The 27,506-nt window shown below is 45.1% G+C and overlaps 1 protein-coding gene across 1 annotated transcript; it reads left to right on the forward strand.

Moving 5' to 3' along the window:
* The first annotated feature begins 16,083 nt into the window (after positions 1 to 16,083).
* On the forward strand, positions 16,084 to 24,087 carry LOC123102271 (protein tesmin/TSO1-like CXC 2). Its single transcript, XM_044523569.1, has 11 exons — positions 16,084 to 16,352; positions 17,645 to 17,814; positions 17,898 to 18,627; positions 19,022 to 19,410; positions 19,492 to 19,563; positions 21,691 to 21,871; positions 21,944 to 22,039; positions 22,121 to 22,187; positions 22,939 to 23,107; positions 23,211 to 23,610; positions 23,693 to 24,087. Exons 1-10 carry the CDS (start codon positions 16,305 to 16,307, stop codon positions 23,584 to 23,586), a joined length of 2,298 nt encoding a protein of 765 aa, XP_044379504.1. The 5' UTR covers positions 16,084 to 16,304; the 3' UTR covers positions 23,587 to 23,610; positions 23,693 to 24,087.
* Positions 24,088 to 27,506: the final 3,419 nt, after the last annotated feature.

Raw genomic sequence — 27,506 nt, forward strand, 5'->3', positions numbered from 1 at the left:
TTCAACGCACGTACAGCCCGATGACGTCTCCTACGCCTTGATCCAGCAAGGGGAGAAGGAGAGGTTGGGGAAGACTCCATCCAGCAGCAGAACGACGGCGTGGTGGTGGTGGAGGAGCGCGGGACTCCAGCAGGGTTTCGCCAAGCACTACGAGAGACGAGGAGGAAGAGAGGTAGGGCGGCGCCAAGAGGGCGAGGATCTCGTGTGTCTTGCAGCCTCCAATACCTCAAGTATATATAGGGGAAGGGGAGGGGCTGCGCCCCCACCTAGGGTTCCCTCCCTAGGGGTGGCGGCAGCCCCCAGATCCCATCTGGGTGGCGGCCACAAGGGGGAGACGGGGAGGCGCACCTGGGGTGGGCCTTAGGGCCCATCTGCCCTAGGGTTTGCCCCCCTCCCCTCTTGGAGGCGCCTTGGGCCTTGGTGGGAGGCGCCCCAGCCCACCTAGGGGCTGGTCCCTTCCCACTATTGGCCCATGTAGGCCTCCGGGGCTGGTGGCCCCACCTGGTGGACCCTCGGACCCCTCCGGTGGTCCCGGTACACTGCCGGTGATGCCCGGAACACTTCCGGTGGCCAAAACCATACTTCCTATATATCAATCTTTACCTCCGGACCATTCTGGAACTCCTCGTGACGTCCGGGATCTCATCTGGGAATCCGAACAACATTCGGTAACCGCGTACATACTTTCCCTATAACCCTAGCGTCATTGAACCTTAAGTGTGTAGACCCTACGGGTTTGGGAAACATGTAGACATGACCGAGACACCTCTCTGGTCAATAACCAACAGCGGGATCTGGATACCCATGTTGGCTCCCACATGCTCCACGATGATCTCATCAGATGAACCACGATGTCAAGGACTTAATCAATCCCGTATACAATTACCTTTGTCTAGCGGTACGATACTTGCCTGAGATTCGATCGTTGGTATCCCGATACCTTGTTCAATCTCGTTACCGGCAAGTCTCTTTACTTGTTCCGTAACACATCATCCCATGATCAACTCCTTGATCACATTGTGCACATTATGATGATGTCCTACCAAGTGGGCCCAGAGATACCTCTCCGTTTACACGGAGTGACAAATCCCAGTCTCGATTCGTGCCAACCCAACAGACACTTTCGAAGATACCTGTAGTGTACCTTTATAGCCACCCAGTTACGTTGTGACGTTTGGCACACCCAAAGCACTCCTACGGTATCCGGGAGTTGCACAATCTCATGGTCTAAGGAAATGATACTTGACATTAGAAAAGCTTTAGCATACGAACTACATGATCTTGTGCTAGGCTTAGGATTGGGTCTTGTCCATCACATCATTCTCCTAATGATGTGATCCCGTTATCAACGACATCCAATGTCCGTGGTCAGGAAACCGTAACCATCTATTGATCAACGAGCTAGTCAACTAGAGGCTTACTAGGGACATGGTGTTGTCTATGTATCCACACATGTATTTGAGTTTCCTATTAATACAATTCTAGCATGGATAATAAACGATTATCATGAACAAGGAAATATAATAATAACCAATTTATTATTGCCTCTAGGGCATATTTCCAACAGTCTCCCACTTGCACTAGAGTCAATAATCCAGTTCACATCGATATGTGACTAACACCCAAAGAGTTCTGGGTTTGATCATGTTATGCTTGTGAGAGAGGTTTCAGTCAACGGGTCTGCAGCATTCAGATCCGTATGCACTTCGCAAATTTCTATGTCATCTTGTAGATGCAACTACTACACTACATTTGGAGCCATTTCAAATAATTGTTCTACTTGGAGCTATTCTAAATTGTTGCTCCATTATACGTATCCGGTATCTCTACTCAGAGCTATCTGGATAGGTGTTAAGCTTGCATCGACGTAACTCTTTACGTCGAACTCTTTATCACCTCCATAACCGAGAAACATATCCTTATTCCTCTAAGGATAATTTAGACCGCTATCTGGTGATCTACTCCTAGATCACCTTTGTACCCTCTTGCCAAATATGTGGCAAGGCACACATCAGGTGTGATACTCAGCATGGCATACCGTATGGAGCCTATGATAAAAGCATAGGGGACGACCTTCGTCCTTCCTCTTTCTTCTGTCGTGGTCGAGCTTTAAGTCTTAACTTCATACCGTACAACTCAGGCAAGAACTCCTTCTTTGACTGATCCATCTTGAACACCTTCAAGATCATGTCAAGGTATGTGCTCATTTGAAAGTACCATTAAGCGTTTTGATCTATCCTTATAGATCTTGATGCTCAATGTTCAAGTAGCTTAATCCAGGCTTCCCATTGAAAAACACTTTCCAAATAATCCTATATGCTTTCCAGAAATTCTACATCATTTCTGATCAATAATATGTCAACAACATATACTCATCAGAAATTCTATAGTGCTCCCACTCACTTCTTTGGAAATACAAGTTTCTCATAAACTTTGTATACACCCAAAAACTTTGATCATCTCATCAAAGCATACATTCCAACTCCGAGATGCTTACTCTAGTCCTTAGAAGGATTGTTGGAGCTTTGCATACTTGTTAGCATCTTTCAGGATTGACAAAACCTTCCGGTTGTATCACATACAACCTTTCCTTAAGAAAATCGTCGAGGAAGCAATGTTTTGACATCCTATCTGCAAGATTTCATAAATAATGCAGTAATCGCTAATATAATTCCAACAGACTCTTAGCATCTCTACGAGTGAGAAAGTCTCATCGTAGTCAACTCCTTGAACTTGTCGGAAAACATCTTAACGACAAGTTGAGCTTTCTTAATGGTGATACTTACCATCATTGTCCGTCTTCCTTTTAAAATCCATATGTACCTAACAGCCTTACGACCATCAAGTAGTTCTTCCAAAGTCTACACTTTGTTTTCATATATGGATCCTCTCTCGGATTATATGGCCTCGAGCCATTTTGGAATCCAGGCCCACCATCGCTTCTCCATAGCTCGTAGGTTCATTGTTGTCTAGCAACATGACTTCCAAGACAGGATTATGTACCATTCTGAAGTAGTACGCATCCTTGTCATCCCATGAGGTTTGGTAGTGACTTGATCTGAAGTTTCATGATCACTATCATAAGCTTCCACTTCAATTGGTGTAGGTGCCGCAGGAACAACTCCCTGTGCCCTGCCACACACTAGTTGAAGAGACGGTTCAATAACCTCATCAAGTCTCCACCATCCTCCCACTCAATTCTTTCGAGAGAAACTTTTCCTTGGGAAAGGACCCGATTCTAGAAACAATCCCTTATTGCTTTCGGATCTGAGACAGGAGGTACACCCAACTGTTTTTGGGTGTCCTATGAAGATGCATTTATCCGCTTTGGGTTCGAGCTTGTCAGCCTGAAACTTTTCACATAAGCATCGCAGCCCCAAACCTTTTAACAAATGACAGCTTAGGTTTCTCTAAACCATAGTTCATATGGTGTCATCTCATCGGAGTTACGTGGTGCCCTATTTAAAGTGAATGTGGTTGTCTCTAATGCCTAACCCATAAACTATCGTGGTAATTCGATAAGAGACATCATGGTATGCATCATATCCAATAGGGTGCAGTTATGATGTTCGGACACACCATCATACTATGGTGTTTCAGGTTGTATTAGTTGTGAAACAATTTCCACAATGTCTTAATTCTGTGCCAAACTCGTAATTCAGATATTCATCTCTATGATCATATCGTAGATATTTTATCCTCTTGTCACGATGATCTCTCACCTTCACCCTGAAATTACTTGAACCTTTCAATAATTCAGACTCGTGATTCATCAAGTAAATATACTCAACATCTACTCAAATCATCTGTGAAGTAAGAATATAACGATATCCACTACACGCCTCAGCACTTATTGGACTGCACACATCAAAATGTATTACTTCCAACAAGTTGCTTTCTAGTTCCATTTTACTGAAAACGAGGCTTTCAGTCATCTTGCCCATGTGGTATGATTTGCATGTCTCAAGTGATTCGAAATCAAGTGAGTCCAAACGGTCCATTTGCATGGAGTTTCTTCATGCATATACACCAATAGACATGGTTCGCATGTCTCAAACTTTTCAAAAACGAGTGAGCCCAAAGATCCATCAACATGGAGCTTCTTCATGCGTTTTATACCGATATGACTTACGTGGCAGTGCCACAAGTAGGTGGTACTATCATTACTAACTTATATCTTTTGGCATGAACATGTGTATCACTACGATCGAGATTCAATAAACCATTCATTTTAGGTGCAAGACCATTGAAGGTATTATTCAAATAAATAGAGTAACCATTACTCTCCTTAAATGAATAATCGTATTGTGATAGACATAATCCAATCATGTCTATGCTCAATGCAAACACCAATCTCGATGGTAGAGGGAGCGTGTGATGCTTGATCACATCAAGCTTGGGAAAAACTTCCAACACATATCGCCAGCTCACCTTTAGCTAGTCTCCGTTTACTCCGCAGCCTTTTATTTCGAGTTTACTAACACTTAGCAACCGAACCGGTATCTAATACCATGGTGCTACTAGGAGTACTAGTAAAGTACACATTAACACAATGTATATCCAATATACTTCTATCGACCTTGCCAGCCTTCTCATCTACCAAGTATCTAGGGTAATTCTGCTCCAGTGGTTGTTCCCCTTATTACAAAAGCACTTAGTCTCGGGTTTGGGTTCAACCTTGGGTTTCTTCACTAGAGCAGTAGCTGATTTGTTGTTTCATGAAGTATCCCTTCTTGCCCTTGCCCTTCTTGAAACTAGTGGTTTCACCAACCATCAACAATTGATGCTCCTTCTTGATTTCTACTTTTGTGGTGTCAAACATCGTGAATATCTCAAGGATCATCATATATGTCCCCGATATATTATAGTTCATCATGAAGCTCTAGCAGCTTGGTGGTAATGACTTCGGAGAAACATCACTGTCTCATCAGGAAGACCAACTCCCACTCGATTCAAATGATTGTTGTACTCAGACAATCTGAGCACAAGCTCAACAATTGAGCTTTTCTCCCTTAGTTTCCAGGCTAAGAAAATCGTCGGAGGTCTTATACCTCTTGACGTGGGCACGAGCCTGAAATCCCAATTTCAGCCCTCGAAACATCTCATATGTTTCGCGACGTTTCAAAATGTCTTCGGTGCCTCAACTCTAAACCGTTTAACTGAACTATCACGTAGTTATCAGAATGTGTATGTCAGATGTTCGCAACATCCACAGACGACGTTCGAGGTTCAGCACACTGAGCGGTGCATTAAGGACATAAGCCTTCTATGAAGCAATGAGGACAATCCTCAGTTTACGAACCTAGTCCGCATAATTGCTACTATCAACTTTCAACTAAATTTTCTCTAGGAACATATCTAAACAGTAGAACTGAAGCGCGACCTACGACATAATTTGCGAAGACCTTTTGACTATGTTCATGATAATTGAGTTCATCTAATCAAATTATTTAATGAACTCCCACTCAGATAGACATCCCTCTAGTCATCTAAGTGAAACATGATCCGAGTCAACTAGGCCGTGTCCGATCATCACGTGAGACAGACTAGTCAACATCGGTGAACATCTTCATGTTGATCGTATCTTCTATACGACTCATGTTCGACCTTTCGGTCTTCCGTGTTCCGAGGCCATGTCTGTACATGCTAGGCTCGTCAAGTCAACCTAAGTGTTTCGCATGTGTTCCGAGGCCATGTCTGTACATGCTAGGCTCGTCAACACCCGTTGTATTCGAACGTTAGAATCTATCACACCCGATCATCACGTGGTGCTTCGAAACAACGAACCTTCGCAACGGTGCACAGTTAGGGGGAACACTTTCCTTGAAATTATTGCGAGGGATCATCTTATTTAAGCTACCGTCGTTCTAAGCAAATAAGATATAAAACATGATAAACATCACATGCAATCAAATAGTGACATGATATGGCCAATATCATTTTGCTCCTTTTGATCTCCATCTTCGGGGCTCCATTATCATCGTTGTCACCGGCATGACACCATGATCTCCATCATCATGTCTTCTTGAAGTTGTCTCGTCATCTATTACTTCTACTACTATGGCTAACACTTTAGCAATAAAGTAAAGTAATTACATGACGTTTAAGTTGACACGCAGGTCATAAATAAATTAAGACAACTCCTATGGCTCCTGCCGGTTGTCATACTCATCGACATGCAAGTCGTGATTCCTATTACAAGAACATCTAATTACATCCTTTTGGCCATATCACATCGCAAGGCATATGCTGCAAAAACAAGTTAGACGTCCTCTAATTGTTGTTGCAAGTTTTTACGTGGCTGCTATAGGTTTCTAGCAAGAATGTTTCTTACCTACGCCAAAACCACAACGTGATATGCCAATTTCTATTTACCCTTCATAAGGACCCTTTTCATCGAATCCGATCCGACTAAAGTGGGAGAGACAGACACCCGCTAGCCACCTTATGCAACTAGTGCATGTCAGTCGGTGGAACCGGTCTCATGTAAGCTTACGTGTAAGGTTGGTCCGGGCCGCTTCATCCCACAATGCCGCCGAATCAAGATAAGACTAGTAACGGCAAGATAATTGACAATATCGACGCCCACAACTACTTTGTGTTCTACTCGTGCATAGTAACTACGCATAGACCTAGCTCATGATGCCACTATTGGGGAACATAGCAGAAATTCAAAATTTTCTACGCATCACCAAGATCAATCTATGGAGTAATCTAGCAACAAGGGGAAGGAGAGTGCATCTACATACCCTTGTAGATCGCTAAGCGGAAGCGTTCAAGTGAACGGGGTTGATGGAGTCGTACTCGTCGTGATTCAAATCACCGATGATCCTAGTGCCGAACGGACGGCACCTCCGCGTTCAACACACGTATAGCCCGCTGACGTCTCCTACGCCTTGATCCAGCAAGGGGAGAAGGAGAGGTTGGGGAAGACTCCATCCAGCAGCAGAACGACGGCGTGGTGATGGTGGAGGAGCGCGGGACTCCAGCAGGGCTTCGCCAAGCACTACGAGAGACGAGGAGGAAGAGAGGTAGGGCTGCGCCAAGAGGGAGAGGATCTCGTGTGTCTTGCAGCCTCCAATACCTCAAGTACATATAGGGGAAGGGGAGGGGCTGCGCCCCCACCTAGGGTTCCCTCCCTAGGGGTGGCGGCAGCCCCCAGATCCCATCTGGGTGGCGGCCACAAGGGGAAGACGGGGAGGCGCACCTGGGGTGGGCCTTAGGGCCCATCTGCCCTAGGGTTTGCCCCCCTCCCCTCTTGGAGGCGCCTTGGGCCTTGGTGGGAGGCGCCCCAGCCCACCTAGGGGCTGGTCCCTTCCCACTATTGGCCCATGTAGGCCTCCGGGGCTGGTGGCCCCACCTGGTGGACCCTCGGACCCCTCCGGTGGTCCCGGTACACTACCGGTGATGCCCGGAAAACTTCCGGTGGCCAAAACCATACTTCCTATATATCAATCTTTACCTCCGGACCATTTCGGAACTCCTCGTGACGTCCAGGATCTCATCCGGGAATCTGAACAACATTCGGTAACCGCGTACATACTTTCCCTATAACCCTAGCGTCATCGAACCTTAAGTGTGTAGACCCTACGGGTTCGGGAAACATGTAGACATGACCGAGACACCTCTCTGGTCAATAACCAACAGCGGGATCTGGATACCCATGTTGTCTCCCACATGCTCCACGATGATCTCATCGGATGAACCACGATGTCAAGGACTTAATCAATCCCGTATACAATTCCCTTTGTCTAGCGGTACGATACTTGCCCGAGATTCGATCGTCGGTATCCCGATACCTTGTTCAATCTCGTTACCGGCAAGTCTCTTTACTCGTTCCGTAACACATCAACCCGTGATCAACTCCTTGATCACATTGTGCACATTATGATGATGTCCTACCAAGTGGGCCCAGAGATACCTCTCCGTTTACACGGAGTGACAAATCCCAGTCTCGATTCGTGCCAACCCAACAGACACTTTCGGAGATACCTGTAGTGTACCTTTATAGCCACCCAGTTACGTTGTGACGTTTGGCACACCCAAAGCACTCCTACGGTATCCGGGAGTTGCACAATCTCATGGTCTAAGGAAATGATACTTGACATTAGAAAAGCTTTAGCATACGAACTACATGATCTTGTGCTAGGCTTAGGATTGGGTCTTGTCCATCACATCATTCTCCTAATGATGTGATCCCGTTATCGACGACATCCAATGTCCATGGTCAGGAAACCGTAACCATCTATTGATCAACGAGCTAGTCAACTAGAGGCTTACTAGGGACATGGTGTTGTCTATGTATCCACACATCTATCTGAGTTTCCTATCAATACAATTCTAGCATGGATAATAAACGATTATCATGAACAAGGAAATATAATAATAACCAATTTATTATTGCCTCTAGGGCATATTTCCAACATATACTTGCTAAATGATGGTAACAAAGGCAAGGATTTCGAAGGTTAGAGTGCATAGATGGACATCATTTGCTAGTAGACAGAGTGCTAGGTTAGACTACCTGGGGTTGCTCGACGCAATGGGATAGAGTGTCTATTGAAAATACGCCCTAGAGGCAATAATATTGTATTATTATATTTCTATATTAATAATTAAGTGTTTATATTTCATGTTATAACTGCTATGACCCTGGAATATGCAATTTAGTGGAAAACTCATATGCACGTGTGAAATGATAAACAGTTAAAATAAATGTTCCTGGTCTCGCCTCTAAGACTAGCTCAAGCGTTGTTGGTGATCATGTTTTTTGGATCTTAGGATGACGTTAAGTGTAAACGATGGTCCTAAAATAACATTGAGATTATGACATTAGAAGAATGATCATATTGAATCGACCCAAACTTGTTTGTTACAAATTGAGATAATATCGTTTGTAATCAATTGTAATAACACAAAGTGTTAACATGTGATTTTGCTCCGTAGACCATGAGAGTATCATAGTCACTTCTTACAGTACAACGGGCTTTGGGGTTTCTCCGACATCACCTGTAACACGGTGATTATAGCGACAACTTATAGGTTCATCGAAAAGTTTGACAAATGATTAGATAGCTCGAGAGTGGGATTTGCTCCTCTGACAATGGAGATATATTCTTATGGCCCTCTCAGTATGTGATGGCCTGGCTTATTAGGGATGATAGACTACTCATATCAATAAGGAATTCCTTCTTTTCCGGGAGCCCATTCGGACAGAACTCCAAAGTTAAGCGTACTCAGCTTGGAGTAGTGTCAGGATGGGTGACTGACCGAGAAGTTGCTCCCGGGTGTGCATGAGTGATGACAAAGTGTGTAGAAAAGACTAGTATTGATCTGTGGGGCCAGTTTAGATCCCGCCAGGAGTAACGACCACCGGCGGGTGTGTCCGAGGCATTACAAGTTGGTATCAGAGCCGACCCTCGTGGTTACACGGATGGTTGCGGACAGGTGCGTTGTCATGTTGTTCATGACGTTTGTGATCCGTCGTGGCACACGGCATGGCACATGTACTGGACTGGAAGCACAGACGTATGTGCCAAGAGGGAACGTTCCTGTGGCCCGACGAGGATGTTGGTTCCTTTGAGTGGGGGTGTATGTGATGGCCTGGCTTATTAGGGATGATAGACTACTCATATCAATAAGGAATTCATTCTTTTCCGGGAGCCCATTCGGATAGAACTCCAAAGTTAAGCGTGCTCAGCTTGGAGTAGTGTCAGGATGGGTGACCGGCCGGGAAGTTGCTCCCGTGTGCGCATGAGTGAGGACAAAGTGCATAGAAACGACTAGTATTGATCTGTGGGGCCAGTTTAGATCCCGCCAGGAGTAACGACCACCAGCGGGTGTGTCCGGGGCGTTACACAGTATGACGACATCCATCATCGTCTGGCCAGAAACATGGTGACTATGTCACGGGGATGTCGGAACACGATAACGAGAAAAAAGAGCAAAACCGGTAACGAGGATAACGGTGTAGTGAGCATGTGATTACTCAAGAGGATACTAATGCATCCCGGGTTTTGTGAAGTATCGCCAAGCAAAGGAAACATCACATGATAACCAAAGATTCACCCAAATATCATCCGTGTGCTCATAGGGATCGATATGGACATCCACAGTTCCGTTGTCGGTCATTGAACGAAGGGGTTTCGTTCATGTCTATGAGTTACCGAACCTATGAGGTCACAAGCTTAAGGCAATCATGATCTGCCGAGTGTTAGGAGGACGGGAGTATCGAGGATTTATTTATGGAATTGTTTTATTAATATTCAAAATAGTTTTAAGAGGAACCAGAAGCATTTCGGGCTCACTGAAAGGGTTTTGGAGAGTATCGGTAATACCGAGTATTACCGATAATTAATATATAGGTGGAAAATGTTTTCGATGATGTGAATTATATATAAAAAGTGTCTAAAATTATTAGAAGGCTTTTATATTAATTTAAATATCAACGGGCCTTAAAATACAAGAGACGGGGAAAGAATTGGGCCACCAAGGCCCAAGAGGGAGAGGCGCCCCCCCATCCCATAGTGGGAGGCCGAATTAGGGTGGAGTAAGGACTCCCCCTTCCCCCTTTGGCCGACGCAAGGGGGGGTCCTTCCCCTCCTCTTGGCTGCCCCCTCTCCCCTCCAACCTATATATACATGAGGTCTTGGCCCCTTTTGAACACACAAGTTTTGAGCCTCCTCCAGTCTCTCTAGTTTAGTTCTAGTTGGTCCTAGTTGATCTAATTAGAGCTAGACAAATCTTCTAATCCTCATAATTATAAGCCTAGTGTGGTTCTAATCTCCTACCTCTAATTCTCCGACAACGATTAGCTCTAGACGGTGAAGCGCTGCCGAACCATGAAGGTTGCACGCTTGCAACTAAGTAGAGAGGCCATGCTTTTGGTCTTCGGTTTAAGGGACTGTTCATGGGTGGTTCGTGGGATCATTCATCGACGGTCGTGGGACTCCAAGTACGATCTACACCGACACGTTCTTCTTCCGCCGCAACTCGTTGACGGTAACAATCATGATCACGACCTGTTATGCATATTCATATTGATCTTGGGTGTGCGTAGGTGCCTTTTTTGTTTTCTACTACGTTTCCCAACAGTGTCCTGGTAAGTGTCTTGGCCAGTGGCCAAGGTCGCTCAACCACTATGGCGAACTATCTTTGGTGATACTCGGAGTGTTCAAACATGGGCTAGGACGATGTCTAGATCAGAGTGATTCCCAATGGTGATAGCTTGGACTCCTATGAGGTAGGAGTCACCGATAAAGATTTGTTAATGTGGATTTTCCCAAACCCTGTGAAGGTTAGAGGCAACCTCAAGGTCCAATGCTAGTGGACCGAGCTCATACTTTGTGGGGGTGAGGTCCAAAGATAAGAAGGTGAAACTTAATTTGGGGGTACGTCGTGCTCTCCACGCTTCTCCAATGAACATTAGCTTCCCTCCAAGGAAGTGAACTTCCGAATACATCTTTGTCTTCTTTGCTTTGGTTGTTTCCATCTTATATCATTTCATTTGTGGTAGTAACTACTTTTTGCATGCTCATCATATACGGTGTCACACTTAGTCATATAATTGGAGAACTTATTTATCTACAATACCCTATTTTCTAAGAAGGATTGAAATTTGTAGTCCCCTATTCACCTCCTAGTTGATATATTAGGCCATTCGGTTGGTATAAGAGACAATGACACTTTATTAATTGTTTACTGCCTAAAGAGTAAGATGACGAACGAGGAGGGAGCTCAAGTAAGCTTTACCGTGTAGGGGGTGCGGAAGACAAAGTTAAAAACCAAACTCACAACCTCCATATGTGCCAACATGAAAATGAGTTAGCCAAGCCCTTAAATTCATGTCCCTTGCGGCTTCTAAATCCTCTTGCCAAAGAGGTTGATAAATCAGAGGACAATAACATCATCCAGTGAACCTGAGAATTTTGTTGACATACTTTACCAACATATCCCTCCACCTACGCCCCTTCCACATATTCATAACCTCGACCACACACACATATTGGATGGAACATGTTTTTCTCATTGTTCTCATGGAGTATCATTGTTGTAGGGAAGCGACCATGGAGCTTCAGGGTTCGTCTCATCGTCATTGAGTGTCACGAGCCACCGGAAGCAGATATGATGCCAGAAATGCGAGTTCGTCAACCCAGAAGGAGTAGGACATGTCTGCCCCAACTAGAAAGACTTAGGACATGTTTGGTTCAAGTTTTAAACAGTAGCTGCATTCTGAACCCAGCCTGGTTGAGCAAAAATAGCCTCAAATGCGTCATCTACAAGTTGTTTGGTTGCTTGCATCTAGGGTCCCTCATTAGGTAATACGTAAGTGCACTTTGTTTGGTTGCCTGCATTGGCCCAAGCGGCACATGAACACGGTGTTTGGTTGCATACGGCGTACATGCATGGTGTGCTTACCTTGTACCCTAGTTGGTGAGCTCACCCACAATGATCACACCTAGCACACCAACGCCACAACACAACAATGGCGATGAACTGGGCGAAGATGCTGAAGTTCTTCAACTTCAGCCCAAACTGACGATCCACCTTAGCACCTTCCACTTTGACACCTCCAACCTTGCCACTGTCAACACTGCTGCCTCCGTGCTTTCGCACCCAGTCGGAGTAAGCTTGTTCTGCTGCCTGCCTAGTCTTGAACCCTCTATGGTTGTTGTTGCTATACGATGCCACTTGTGCACTGGCTTCTTCCCATGAACTGTAAACCCCTGGAGCCTTACCGATGAACACGGCATACCACTTACCCTAGCAATGCACAAGAGCAAGAGTTGAAGCAGCAAATCAATGGAGCACACAAGTAGAGAGCAAAGTAGCACACAAACAACAATGGAGCATAAGAGAAAAAGTAAAGCATGCATGATCATACGGCATAGCAAGTTCTACCTAGCACTACCATGGTGTTATCCTACCACCACATCCAAAAGAGGGTGTCGTCCTAGCACCGCAAGTTCACCATCATCGTGAGGGGTTAGTATGTACCACCTCACCAAAATATACAGACCATCAAATAGTTTTCCAGCCCTAGCTACACAAAATGTATGTCGTCATCGTCATCGTCGTCGTCGCCACTGCCATCGCCATCGGGGATCATGCACGCTCACAGGCAGCACTACTCTAGTAGTAGTGCTTGCCTAGCCAGCTCCTGAGCCACAACAACCTGTGAGCGTCTGCCATGGCAACAAACCCCAACACCCTGAGACTTGTTGTCAAGCAGGTGGATGAGAGCTGCCATGAGAGCCTCGTGGCCGAAGCCACCCTGGGTCATGACAATGCCATATAGGTCAGGGTGGATGTCGAGGGGATTGCACTCCCTGATGGCTGTTGCCACCTCCTTCACCGCCTCAATCATGCTGCAAAAGACATTGATCACCTCCTCCATCAGGCCTCCTCTCTTCCTCTTCCTATCATGGCCGGGGTCACATGGCTTGTCGAAGGGCTTCTCGAAGGGTTTGTCAGGGCCATCAAGGACCTCGACGTCTGGGGTCCCAGGGAAGTCTGGCATGGGAGAACCAAGAGGCTCCCCCGAGCCCATGGCATGCTTACTAGTTGCCAGCCCGAAGGAGAAGATGTGATGCATCTGGCTGTAATTCTGTATGGGTGTGTTGAGGAACTCAACGTTCCTTGGGTGGTCCTAAGAATGAAACACAAATGTTGTTACTTGCGATTAGGAGTAGGCAATGGTGGATAGTATGAAAAAGGGCTATGAGCTAACCGCGACATGGCCGGTGTAGTGCTCTGCCTCCAGAACTATGGAGCAAGTGTTCTCGTCCTATGAGGCGCCGCTAAGGTCTCTCAGCTTGAACACTTGGATCCATCGACCTCTCCACTTCCTCAGGTGGTTGTACACCTGGGTGGCGGACACCTTCTGCCCACAGAACTCGAAAACCCACTTCGCAACGGTGTTCAAGTGCACCTCCTTGAAGCCCTTGTCAGTCCTAACTCCACTAGAGATGAGCTCACACATCTTGTTCAGCACGGACGTGGACATGAACGGCTATCACTTCATGTTGTTCGACCTACCATCCTTCTTTGCCTTTGTTGTTGCTACCTTGAGTGCAGCGGCAACAACAGTAGCAGGAGGAGTTTGCTCAACGAGCACTGCACATAGACAAAATCAGACGCGAAGACCTCTGAATCAGGTGCCATCTCAGACATAGACTGCGAGTCCTCGACAAACGATGGAGCAAACTGGCTGTCGGACAGGATAATGGCCTGACTAAGATCTTGCGTCTGCGTGGTCATGCACTACAATCGTATCACGCATTGACAATAGGCATAACACACAACATACCGGACAATACATGAAAGTAGGAGCATACATGTACATGGTTCATCCCTATCATACCAAGCACATGCTTCATCACTATCATATTGAACACATGGTTTATCGCCATCATACTAAGCACCGGACAATCTATGAGCAGGAACATACATCTAAAACAAACAACATGCTACAAATGGACCACCAATAGCTACAAATCACAGATCTAAGCACGAATCAACACAAGCACAAGGTTCAACTTCAAACTCTACTACTAATCTAGCCTACCACATGCTTGAACATCTAACCCTACCACAAATTGCAACTGCAGCATAGCAATCAACCATATGAGCTCACAGATTAGAGCACTAATTAACCATGCATCTACATCAAACCCTAGCCACAGCTCAGATCTAGCTAGAAGGAACATAAAGAAAAGGGGGATTGAACTCACAAAGGCCATGGCTGCAACTCGAGGACGAGGGGGGAACGGTCGTAGAAGATCACCGCCGGCCGGTGAAGTACCGCCAACGTCGTGGACCGCCATCCGATGAAGATGCACCGCTTACCTGCTCATCGGTGCCGATGTGCGTCGGTGGGAAAGCTCGAAGGGAGAGAGAATGGTGGCGGGAGTTGGGACGGTGAGGGAGAGGGCTAAATAGGGGCGGACTCGGCGGGAGGTGAGCCGAAATCCTCCCACCGATTTTTCGGCGACGCGGGCGAGCTCGCGCCATCTCCTTGGTCGCACAAGGAGAGAAGCACGTCGCCCTCCCCTGTGTTGCCCGAGCCAGGCTCGCGAGTTACTGCCGATTCGGGAGTTTCCCCTAGGCCTGGCCTGGAGGTGCTTTAAGTTTCATGCCATGCGGGCCGCACAGTAAATGCAGGCAACCAAACGGGCCAATTTCTTCCCGCACAGGCCAGTCTGGGGCATATGCAGGCAACCAAACACGCCCTTACAACAAGGATCTTGGTGCTCATCCTTTCAAATACCATCCAAACAGCCGGATGGGTGGGTGGGTGGGGGTGGGGGGAGGAGGGTTGGGGGCTCAGGTCTCCAACGCTCTGCATGACTTCTTGAAACATCCACCCTAGTCATCACCTACACAGGCGAACACTCCAGACGAGTTCAAAACAAAAAGCGATAAGTAGCCGCTGTAAAGGTAATAAGAACACACTTCGCTTAGAATTAGAAGTTAGAACCACTTACGCTCGCCATCATGGTCCACATCGAAGCCTCCCTCGATCTCCCAGCTGGAGTTCACCTCGCATTCACAGGTGCCTCCCAGCTGGAGTCCACCCACACTCACAGGTGCGTCCCAGCTGGAGTCCACCTCGCATTCACAGGTGCCTCCCAGCTGGAGTCCACCCACACTCACAGGTGCGTCCCAGCTGGAGTCCACCTCGCATTCTTAGGTGCCAGCCGGCGCCGTATGTTCCAAAAGCCAGCAAATTTGTTTTTGGACAACATAACTGACTTGGTAGGTTTTAGCCAAAATTAACTATGTTAGTGGCATTGTTATACTCCTATTATATAATAAATAAAACGGGCTGCATGTAAATATTTTTGTTTTGCCAGTTGGCCAAAGTGCTGTGTGCCCCACACACTCCCAGTTCCCCGTTCCCGTCCCATTTTCCTAGCCGAAACACATCCATCTTGACCGACCCACCGACAGCGGCGCCCCACCGGTCAGTGCGAAAAAATGGGGTTCCCGCCCATGGGCGCCCCCCGCTCAAAACGCAACCCACCCGACCACGCGGACGGACCAGTGGCACTAGTACCCACCCGCGGTACAGCACTAGTATATCTAGCTAGGTCGAAGAAAACAAACGCGAAGGCCCAGTAAAAATTCTTCATCATCAGCGGAGCGCTGGTGCTCATGCCACTCATCACCCCTCGTCACTAGCAGGAGGCGGTAGAGTAGGGTAGGGTAGAGAGAGCGAGCGAGAGAGGGGGCGGCGGGGAGGCAGATGCGGGAGATCCCACGGGGGGTCGCCGCAGCCGGAGGAGGAGGAGGACGAAGAAGAGATGGACACGCCCGATAGGCCCCGCGCCGGCGCCGCCGCCGGATTCGAGGTCCGCTTCTCGGCCCGGGCCCTGATTATTTCCGGGGGATTTAGGGGGGAGCGATTCGTGGGGGATCGGGCTTGCGGGCTGGGGGTCGGCGGCCGGTTCGCTCCTCCGGTCCGTGGACGCGCGTGCGTGGATTTGGTAGTGCGGTGGGCTGCCCCCTTGTTTCCGGGGGGTTCCGGGTGCTTGGATTCGTTCGGTGGGTTAGGTCTAAGGGGATGCATTTGGTGTGCGATTAGGGTTTTCATTCTGGCATTTAGTCAGCACTTTGTGGATGCTGTATTGGTGAGATTTAGGGGCCTTTCCTGGCGGTAGAGGGGCTGGGGTTTGACTTCATTTCTGAACAATCATGCGATCTCCAATGATGTTATGGGCGTCCTCCCTCGGGATTTTGTCCATTCTTATCAAATGAACAGATTTGATTGTCGATACTGGGGTTTAATTGTTTGCTTTGATTATCCTCTTCATTTTCCTCAAGTATTAGATGCTCTGATGCGTGCATTGTTAAGAAACAGAGGTTTAGTATGGGAATTGGTTTTCAGATCCGTGCCTTACAGCAATGGCTGCTGATTTAGTTACATTGTTGGTGGCATATCCATGGGAAATTGAAGTTCTTGCCGGCTATTCATACTTCTGACTAGGGATTCTGCCTTCAGCTTGGACACAGAGTTTTATTAGGAGTACTACTTGATCATGCATAGTTGCATACATGGTTGTGCCAATAAGAAATGATGATACCAGTGTACTTTGCCTGGTGCTAGAAAACTTGTAGTCCTGATGTCCCTCACATTCTTCACCCTTCATTTCATTTGGTTGTGATTGAGAACTCTGTTCACCAGGCCTTTCTTAATTCTGTTAAATAATGATGTGCTAGTGGTCTACTCCCTCCGTTCCAAAATAGATGACCCAACTTTATACTAAAGTTAGTACAAAGTTGAGTCATCTATTTTGGAACGGAGGGAGTACAAATTTAGGATTTGATTGTGCCAGTGCTCCACACTAATTTTCTTCCGCAGCATTGGGTTATTTTGCATATTTACATGAGTCTATAATCTGTAGGTCAAGGATAGTTGTTTGTTTGCTAGTGTAACCTATGGTTGATCCATAATTGGTACATTCAGGATTCGCCCACCCTCTGCATTTGTTGATTTTGTAACCTTACTAAGTTGGATAACATGTACATTTTCTTGCATCTGAGCTCACTTTAATACCTGTGAGGAGATGAATATATGCACTTTCAAATCCTCTGAAAGATAATCCAATAGTTTGTTTGCTAATAAGATTTTTCCTACCTGCAGGACTCCCCCGTCTTCAATTTTATCAATAATCTATCTCCTATACCACCTCCTAAACCTCAAGACACATCACATAATGTGCACCTATTCAAGTCGTCTGACTTGGCTCCTGTTTCTTCAATCTTTGCCTCACCCCATGTCAATCCACCAAAGGAATCTAAACTTCTGATAAGGTAAATTTGTATTATTTTTGTAACCTGTGTTTAGTTTCATCCATTTACGCTTAAGGTTTACTATGTCTTTTCATATTAACCAGGGATGATTCTGTTCAACTTTCTCAAGATTCAAACTCTCCTAATAGTGTCAGAACTCGACTAGGGAGTGCTATTAGGTTGATCAAATGCAAAAACATTGTTTCGGAGAATTGCAGTTTCACCTGCCACCTAAATCAGGGACCTATTGATTCTTCTGCCAATAGATCAAACTCTACAAGTAAATTGCCTCAAACCATCCAGTTTGTTGGTGACAGTTCAGAATGTGGTAAGAATCAAAATGCTGATGGTAAAAAAGATCTTGCTAGAGATCAGGAGAGCATAGAACTAGAAGGCGCCCTCCTTGATCACACTGGCCCAGATAAAATCGACTCATCACAACCTGGAAGAATCGTTCATGAAAACCAACAATGTGAACAACAAAAGGATGGATTTACAGCATATGATGGGGATTACTTGATTACACACGAATCAAGTATGGATATGCTGAGATTAGCCCCACCATGTGAGACAGATACACAGTTAGTGAATGAGACACTAAACGCTGATAATGTGTTCTCTGGCAATTCCTTGCTGACCGATGGGCCAAGTGGCTCTTACATCAGCAATGCTGCACATGATCCAAATCTTTACTGGGATGGAACGGTTGAAGGGCCCACGACAGATTATACCCCCCAATTGCTCCCTGGTGCTTGTCAAAGTCAGTCAGTGTCAAATGATCAAATCTGTAATGCAGTTGAAGAGCCCAGTGATCACATACCAATCGACCAAAGTGTATGTATACTTTTATCTTCTTTGCTGCTATGATTGTTTTTGGACATGGTCCTCATATTGGCTTACAGATGAATAATAGTTAGGTGTTTAGTTTTCTAACTGGATGAGATAATGGTTATTTACCCTGGATGTTACATCTTGCAAGATTGACAATTAAATGTAACAGAACCGAAAGTTTATTCGGATTCTGCTTCCACTTTGACAATTTGTTGTTGATATCTTAACAACCTTAGCATTAAGGTTTAGCTCTCTGCACTCTTTATTTTTTAAATAAATCTAATCTTGCATACATTGCATATTGCTGGTTCTTTTACTACCTGTCACTAATCTGGCTGAAGAGTCAATGTTCTTATCAGTTATCACAGCAAAATAACTTCTCTTACTGTTCTGGCAGGCCTTGTCACAGAATATGCGTGGTATGCGAAGGCGTTGCCTTTTCAATGAAAAGGCTGGGGCTGTTAACAAAGCTGCCAAGAAGACCTCGGATCGCCATTCTGCAAATACAACTACCCCCAGATGCAAAACTAATTCTGGTGATAAGCCTGTGCGAACCCCTCCATGTGCATTGCCTGGTATTGGCTTGCATCTGAATGCCCTTGCCCCAATATCAACAGACAAAATAGTCCCCCAAGCTGCTCAATCTTCCATAAATCAAGCCAGCAACTTCCCCTGTGCTGTCAGTTCTTCAACATCTGAACCAAATATTGTAAATGAAGATTCCTCTCAGGCAATCGTGGTTGCAAATGCTGATGAGTCTGGTCAGGGCAGTCCCAAGAAGAAAAGGTACAATGTCTATGCCTGTCATTTTATGTCACCAGCACCATTTTATTGGACAAATCATGGAAATGCAATATTACCGTGCAGACACAAGTTTGATGATGGTGATGGGACTTCATGCAAGCGTTGTAGCTGTAAGAAGTCAAAATGCTTGAAACTGTAAGGTCTCTTGTACCTTTTCTTTGATTTCAATCTACTGGATGCCACAAGATTAAAGTTTGAATATTGGTTCTCTAAATGTACTGGCGCTGTTTATGCACTTGAGGTCGAAGATGCAGGTGTGCAGGGTTATCATGCTGTATCAGCTGCTCCAAATTTTGCTGTAGATAAATCACTGTAGCCTCTACATGATTCTCTAGGCTTCCTTTTATAGTCATCTCCCTCTTATGATTACCTCATTTATCACTGCATTTCTGAGCTGGTTAATATTCAACATTTTCTTTAGGTTTTGTGCTTGTTGTGATTCGCTGTGGAGTCTAGTTATGGTAATCTTTACAGGTTTTAGCAATATTTTCCTGTTATGCCTTGAACAAAGATGTTTTTGAATCTCATGTAGTTACATCATCCAATTTAGAATAATGTACCACAAAGATAAACACAGCCTTGTTAGTTGGCCACATAAGTTTATTCTTTTTTTCTTTCTGCTGGGCAGGTAGCTGAATAGTTAGAATTTGCGGGTCCTCCAGCTCTTCAAATTTTCAGTTTTTCTGTGTACCAGTTTGGTCACATTAGCGATGCTTGTTTTGACTGAATTATTGTCAAAATTGTACTAAAATTGTTTTCCTGTAATTGTTGCACATTTTGACCTGTGCAATACTGATAAAGGAAAATCCTCCTGACCTATATTTTGGATCTCTACAGATTGTCGGAGATGTCATATAATTTTAAATATCTTATTGCTGAGAAAAGTTAGTTTAGTTTATTAAAAATTACCAATACCTTATACCTACAATATCCAAATCTCTCCGTATCCACCTTGCTGGCCTCTTTCTTAGATCTTCATCTTGCAAAACTGAAATATGGTCAGGAATTTTGCCAATTTATATAGAAGGTTTCCCACAGAAACAAAAACATATTGGTGGGTGTTTTTTGTTTCCAAACCAATAGAAGACTCAGCCTGGAACACCCACAATTACTCCCTCCGTCCCACAATATAAGATCGTTTTTCAACCTAACATAGCTTGCAAAAAATCTTATATTGTGGGACAGTGGGAGTACTACTGTAGTGTTTATGGCAAAAATTGGTGAAGACTCAGTCTCCAGCGCTCCATGTGGTTTGAGTCCCAGCATCATCTAAGGTTCTATTTGGCATGACACTATATGGTTGAACTGCTTTTAGATATTTGGGTGTTTAGTTAGCGTTTTTTTTCATAAGAAGCCAGTTGCAAATGGATACATTATTGTACTTTAGAACATACGAGACTAGGATACTATAACAGTTGTTGGATAACATAACTTTCAACTTTATAATCTGCTCTACTTTAGAGTATAGACTTTTTCACAACAGTTTAAAGTTAAGCACAGCACAGCACATTAACCACAGACTGAGCCTCACAGTCCTTCACCTGTTCTACACAGCAACTGATGGTGGTATACTGACATGATAATTAGTCGTGTTGTAAGGCTTCTATCTTTTCTGATGACATAATAATCGGCATAATTCAATATGAGCAAAGCCTAAAGCAGAAAGCTGTGGTGCACTTGGCTAATACACAGTCACACTCACTGTATCACCACATCTGGTCTTCTAGCCACCCCTATATACTTTAATGAAGGCCATTTTGGTCTTTCATCACTAACTGTGTAAGACTTAAACTAGTGGTGTAAAACGTTCTAAGGGTACAGTGCAACTGACTTAGGATTTAGAGGAATTTAAATGAAGATATCCGGTATGGGTTGTTAGTTGAGCTATCAGCTACTGCGGTCATATGCATAATGAACTTGCTGCCATAGCACCACACCGCTAGTGAGGTAGCAAGGTATGCCTCCCAAGAATACGACCATAAAGGGGAGATGCTAAAATATACTTAAGTATAGATAGAAACAGTACTTGAAATGTCCATGTCTGTGTGAGACTTCTCTTTTTCTTTTAGATATGCACATCAACAACTGCAGATACTATTACTTGAAATGAATTTGGTTTGACTGGTTAAACTATACTTCTTTTGTTAACAAATCAGTTTGATTTTTTAATTATTTTTGTTGCCAAAAGGTGCTGAAAACGCAGACAAATTTAGATGATGCATTCTATCTGATGTATTGATGACTTGGCTAATTCTCATGCAGTTACTGCGAGTGTTTTCATGCTGGAGTCTTCTGTTCAGAACCCTGTTCATGTCAAGGCTGTCTGAATAAGCCTAGCAACATGGAGATAGTTCTATCTACTCGAGAGCAGATTGAATCTCGTAATCCACTAGCATTTGCTCCTAAAGTGATTCGGACATCTGAGCCTGGTCAGGAATCAGGGGTAAGAACAATTCTTTCATATTTAACTTTCTTTCCCTTCACCATCACTCATACCATTTGTCCAACATTGTAGGAGTACTCTAACAAAACTCCTGCCTCGGCTCGTCACAAAAGAGGCTGCAACTGTAAGAAGTCATCGTGTCTAAAAAAGTACTGCGAATGTTATCAGGTACATACTCTTATATGGTTTAATATTCTTTACTTAGCTGGCTAGCGTACCTGAATTTGTATTACTGTACTCTTCATCAAGGGTGGCGTGGGATGCTCCATAAGTTGCAGATGCGAGGGATGCAAGAATGCTTTTGGTAGAAGGGAGGGTGAGCTCCTTTTATCTCTTTTTATATACACTTATCTTATAAATCTGCAAACTTCTGCATGCATCACAGCGCATAGTTTCATCTTTAGCCTTTAGGTTGACAGCACTTGCTTCAGACAAACAAAAGTACAAAACATACCCAACAAGTGTCCTTTGATTTGTCAATACATGTTACTCTCTGAAATGTGCTCTATTGACAATGTTTTGTAGGAACGATGTGATAAGTTTAGTTTTTTTTTTCCGAATCATGTGATAAGTTTAGAAGACCTGGCTACACTGGTTTAGTTTTAATTTGGACCATTGCCTGCTGAAAATATAACCTGTTTCTGTTAGGAGGCTGCCAGCCATCATTTCCTTATAACCACAATCACACCCATACTACCACATCATTATTGGTGTGCTTCTGCAAATTTTTGAAATGAAAATATACAGGCAAGACATCTGATGATTAGCTCGTAAATGGGTGGTGTTATTTTGTGTAAAGTAAGATGTCACAGTACATTGTAAACATGTACATAAATTCTTTTTAAATGCAATAGCACCAAATAGGCCAATGAGAAAGAAAAGGGATAATCATCTTGGTGGAACCAAAGTTTTGGTACTTGTGTGACTGACATATCTCTTTCTTGTATTGTTCACTGAAATTTTGGTGCTAGCCATTACTGTTAAGTAGAAGGTCGTAAGTCTTCTTGAAATTTTGTTACTAGCCATCAGTATCTACCAGCTTTTGATGTTCCTTTTGTCCATTGAAGGGCTCGGACCGTTAAGCATTGAGGAAGCTAAGCAGGGAAATGAGGAAAATAGTGCTTGTGTGAAGGAAGAAAAAAAGGAAGATGATAATAATCAGCTCGTTATCTGCCCAGCTGCTAATCCAGCTCCTGCTGAGAATGTACTGACAACACCTTCAGCTATGGATATCAGGTTTGTGAGTCACACCTTTGTGGCTTTGCACATATGTTACCATGAAATGTGAACCTACTGTTAGGTAAAATACTGAACTTTGAAGCAATTTTCTATTCTTCAGACCCTTGGCTTCTCTTCCACCTTCAAGCTCTAAGAGGCCACGGTCTACGACAAAGGTCCTCGGACATCCTTCTCGACTATGCAACTCTCAAGCTCCTCTGAAGACGGACACTGTGCTCTCCCCATTTGAAAACTATGCAGAAATTATGTTTGGGGTGGGTACATCAGATAGCCTGAAAGGAGGGTTATCTCCTCAAACTTCTGTCAAGGTCGTGTCACCGAATAAAAAGAGGGTATCTCCCCCGCGCATTGGTACTGGGTTGTCTCCAATTTGCAAGAGTGGCAGGAAGTTGATCCTGAAATCCATCCCTTCATTCCCTTCTCTTGGTGGTGATGTAAATAACGCGGATACCAAGACCACCTTGCCAGCTCCTTGAATTCATCAAGCATTTGTCACTGAGGTAAACCTTTATCTTTTCCTCGTTGAGATGTAAATTCAGTTTCCAGTCTTTATTCATCCAGTTAACAGCTATTCCTATGCAGGTCATTTCATTAGTTCCTTGTTGATTCCCCAGATGGCCAATGCCTCGTAGCTGCATCAGCTCCTTATCCTTGAGAGTTTAATGAACATCCAAGGGAGTTTTATTTCGCCAGTTCTTTTTAGAGCCTGATAAGTATCCCATGATCCTATAGTGGACCGTTGAATAATAATGTACCAAAATACCCCCTCGAGAGTCTTCGGCATGCTAGTAATTATATCCACACCTGTGGAGACAGAGTCCTTGTTGAGTTGCACATCCATGTTCATCTGTATAATTAATTTATATATTTTTGAATCTATGTAACTGTAACTGAGATCAAATCACCGAGCCTTAGATGTACTTATGGTCAGAAACCTTTAAGATTTATATGTAAGAACTCTGGGTATTTTGGGCCTTCGAGTATGTGTTTGCCAATGAACTTGATGGAATGTCTGATTCCAGTACCAGTGGAGTGAAGGAGTCAATTTTGCTCCCTTCCGATCACGGAAATATTGGCCTACATAGTATTAATGGAACTACTCCTATAGAAGTTGTATACGGAGTACTACTAACCACATCATGAGGAGAACGGTCGACCAAGGGATAATAGAAGAATCAACCAATGAGCTACTCTATGGATATATTCCACAAACGGCGAGGTTTTAGATTGTGCAGAGACGAACACAGCGTCTTCCTCCCGCTTTGACACCCTTTGACCACTGTGTACCTGACAAGGCATTGCCTTCTCTTTCACCTATACTCCACAGACGTGAGGCTTTAGCTCATGAAACATGATTCTAAAGAAAGGCTTAAGATGAGCTTGACTTTGAATTAACAAAGCCATCAACTCATCAGGATTACATCTACCAACATTGAAACGAAAAACCAAAAGATACATAGCGATGTGTAAACAGCTAACTTGGAGACCCCTGCAAAAAAAAAGTTTCGTCTAAACCACTAACAAAGATATGGGAACAAAGGCACTACTGTAGCTAGAAGTCAAAGAAGCCATCCACAACGAGTAGACCACCACATAGATACACAAGCAAGACCTTGAGGAGGAGGAGGAACAACCTGTTGGTAAAGTAGCACCTTTGTCAGCTCCATGAGGTTTGGCCGACTCGGTAATGACCTCTTTCATCTCCGAAGGGGGCTCCCTGCCCCCTTTACCCTGTCATGGAGGGCGTCGATCTGTCGAAAGATGGAAGACGCCCACCCAAGGGCTAAAGCGTGAACCAACGCCACTGCCATCCAGAAGACCAAACTAAGGCATCGCCACCGTACTTACTTCAAGCTCAACCAAGGGAAACTTTAATGTTGATTAGGCACCCGCACACGAGGAGAAGCAACTACATGGCTAGGTTGTTGATGACAAAGCAACAAAGGAGTAGAGGCAAGCAGACAGAGTTAAGAGACAACACCAAGTTCGCAAAGAAGAATCCTGAGCTCACGCCACCCCTGGTAGGTCATGGCAACCCCAGGAGGGGAACCCTTTTTTTTAGAAAAGGAGGATGACCCCCGGCCTCTGCATCTGGGCGATGCATACGTCCACTTTATTAATTATTGTCACGAGACCTTACAAAGTCATACAAAAGTAAGACTAAAGCCGCCGTCTAAGCAACAAATTGTCGCTATACCTATCCAGTTGATGAAGGGGCGCAGATAGCCTGGGCCTAATACCAAACAGACATCGCAGCCAAGCCTAACATCTAAGACCTGAGACCCCAACCTACCCTCTTGCCGGGTCTGGGGCACACACTGGTCCGGCGTGCTCTCAGAGGCCGCCACCGCCAACTGCCACCGCTCCATCTTCAGAATTGTACTGATGCATCAACCTTGCACCAGGAGGGGAACCCTATCCCATGCTCGATTGTCCTCCGTAGGACGCCGGTCTCAGACGAGAAGGGATGACCATGAGCGGCCAGAAAAGAGGCAAATAGGTGCGGCCTCGCCGCACCAACACAAGCACACAACCTCCGACAACGTCGCCACCAACCGCCGAACAACCAGACCAAGCACACTGGCACCCAAAGCGCATCGAAGGCGACACCCACTAGAAGGTGACGATTCCCACATCGTTGCTCTGCCCGATCCAGAAGTAGGGGACGACGCTGTAACACCCACGATGCGGCTATATCTCCCACGTGTCGGAGCACGACTTAGATGCATAACCGCATAGTAGGCATGTCGCAAGAAGGGGTAATCTTTACACATCACATGTACTGAATAAGAAAGGGATAAAGAGTTGGCTTACAATCGCCACTTCACACATTACATAGATATAGCATACATCATCCAGAATACAATCAAGGTCCGACTACGGAACCAAATAAAGAAAGACAACCCCTAATTGCATAGATCCCCGATCGCCCCGACTGGGCTCCACTACTGATCAACTGGAAAATGAAACAACACAACCGACACGATCTTCATCGAACTCCTCCTTGAGCTTGGTTGTGTCACCTGCACGGTTATCATCGGCACCTGCAACTGGTTTTGGAAGTAATCTGTGAGTCACGGGGACTCAGCAATCTCACACCCGCGAGATCAAGACTATTTAAGCTTATGGGTAGGAAAAGGTAGTGAGGTGGAGCTGCAGCAAGCACTAGCATATATGGTGGCTAACTTACGCAAAAAGAGAGCGAGAAGAGAAGCAAAGCACGGTCGTGATCTAGAAGTGATCAAGAAGTGATCCCGAAACTACTTACGTTCAAGCATAACACAAGAACCGTGTTCCCTTCCCGGACTCCGCCGGAAAGAGACCATCACGGCTACACATGCGGTTGATGCATTTTAATTAGATTAAGTGTCAAGTTCTCTACAACTGGACATTAACAAATTCCCATCTACCCATAACCGTGGGCACGGCTTTCGAAAGTTCAAAACACTGCAGGGGTGTCCCAACTTAGCCCATCACAAGCTCTCACGGTCAGCGAAGGATATTCCTTCTCCCAGGAAGACCCGATCAGACTCGGAATCCCGGTTACAAGACATTTTGACAATGGTAAAACAAGACCAGCAAAGCCGCCCGAATGTGCCGACAAATCCCGATAGGAGCTGCACATATCTCGTTCTCACGGCACACCGGATGAGCAATCCGTACAACTAAAACCAACCCTCAAGTTTCCCCGAGGTGGCGCTGCAAGGGTCTCTAGTTTGGACCAACACACAGAGGAGCACTGGGCCCCGGGGGGGGGGGGGTTAAAATAAAGATGACCCTTGAGTCTTCATAACCCAAGGGAAAAGGCTTAGGTGGCGAATGGTAAAACCAAGGTTGGGCCTTGCTGGAGGAGTTTTATTCAAGGCGAACTGTCAAGGGGTTCCCATTATAACCCAACCGCGTAAGGAACGCAAAATCAAGGAACATAACATCGGTATGACGGAAACTAGGGCGGCAAGAGTGGAACAAAACACCAGGCATAAGGCCGAGCCTTCCACCCTTTACCAAGTATATAGATGCATTAAAGTAAACAAGATATAATAATGATATCCCAACAATAATCATGTTCCAACAAGGAACAAACTCCATCTTCACCTGCAACTAGCAATGCTATAAGAGGGGCTAAGCAAAGCGGTAACATAGCCAAACAACGGTTTGCTAGGAAAGGTGGGTTAGAGGCTTGACATGGCAATATGGAGGCATGATATAGCAACTGGTAGGTATCGCGGCATAGCAAAAGAGCGAGCAACTAGCAAGCAAAGATAGAAGTGATTTCGAGGGTATGGTTATCTTGCGTGCAAAGTTCTCCGAGTTGATGTAAGCTTGATCCTCGTAAGCGTACTCAATGGGTTCCTCAATCACGTACTCGTCTCCCGGCTCTACCCAAGGCAAGAAC

The sequence above is a fragment of the Triticum aestivum genome, chromosome 5A (genome assembly GCF_018294505.1).
Source record: "Triticum aestivum cultivar Chinese Spring chromosome 5A, IWGSC CS RefSeq v2.1, whole genome shotgun sequence".
Taxonomy (NCBI): domain Eukaryota; kingdom Viridiplantae; phylum Streptophyta; class Magnoliopsida; order Poales; family Poaceae; genus Triticum; species Triticum aestivum.

What these genes read in the sequence shown, in the direction of transcription:
- LOC123102271 (XM_044523569.1), top strand. Translation starts at nt 16,305, where the DNA reads ATGGACACGCCCGATAGGCCCCGCGCCGGCGCCGCCGCCGGATTCGAG. An exon ending in GCGCCGCCGCCGGATTCGAG is followed by an intron (nt 16,353 to 17,644) that starts GTCCGCTTCTCG and finishes TCCTACCTGCAG; the next exon opens with GACTCCCCCGTCTTCAATTT. An exon ending in GAATCTAAACTTCTGATAAG is followed by an intron (nt 17,815 to 17,897) that starts GTAAATTTGTAT and finishes CATATTAACCAG; the next exon opens with GGATGATTCTGTTCAACTTT.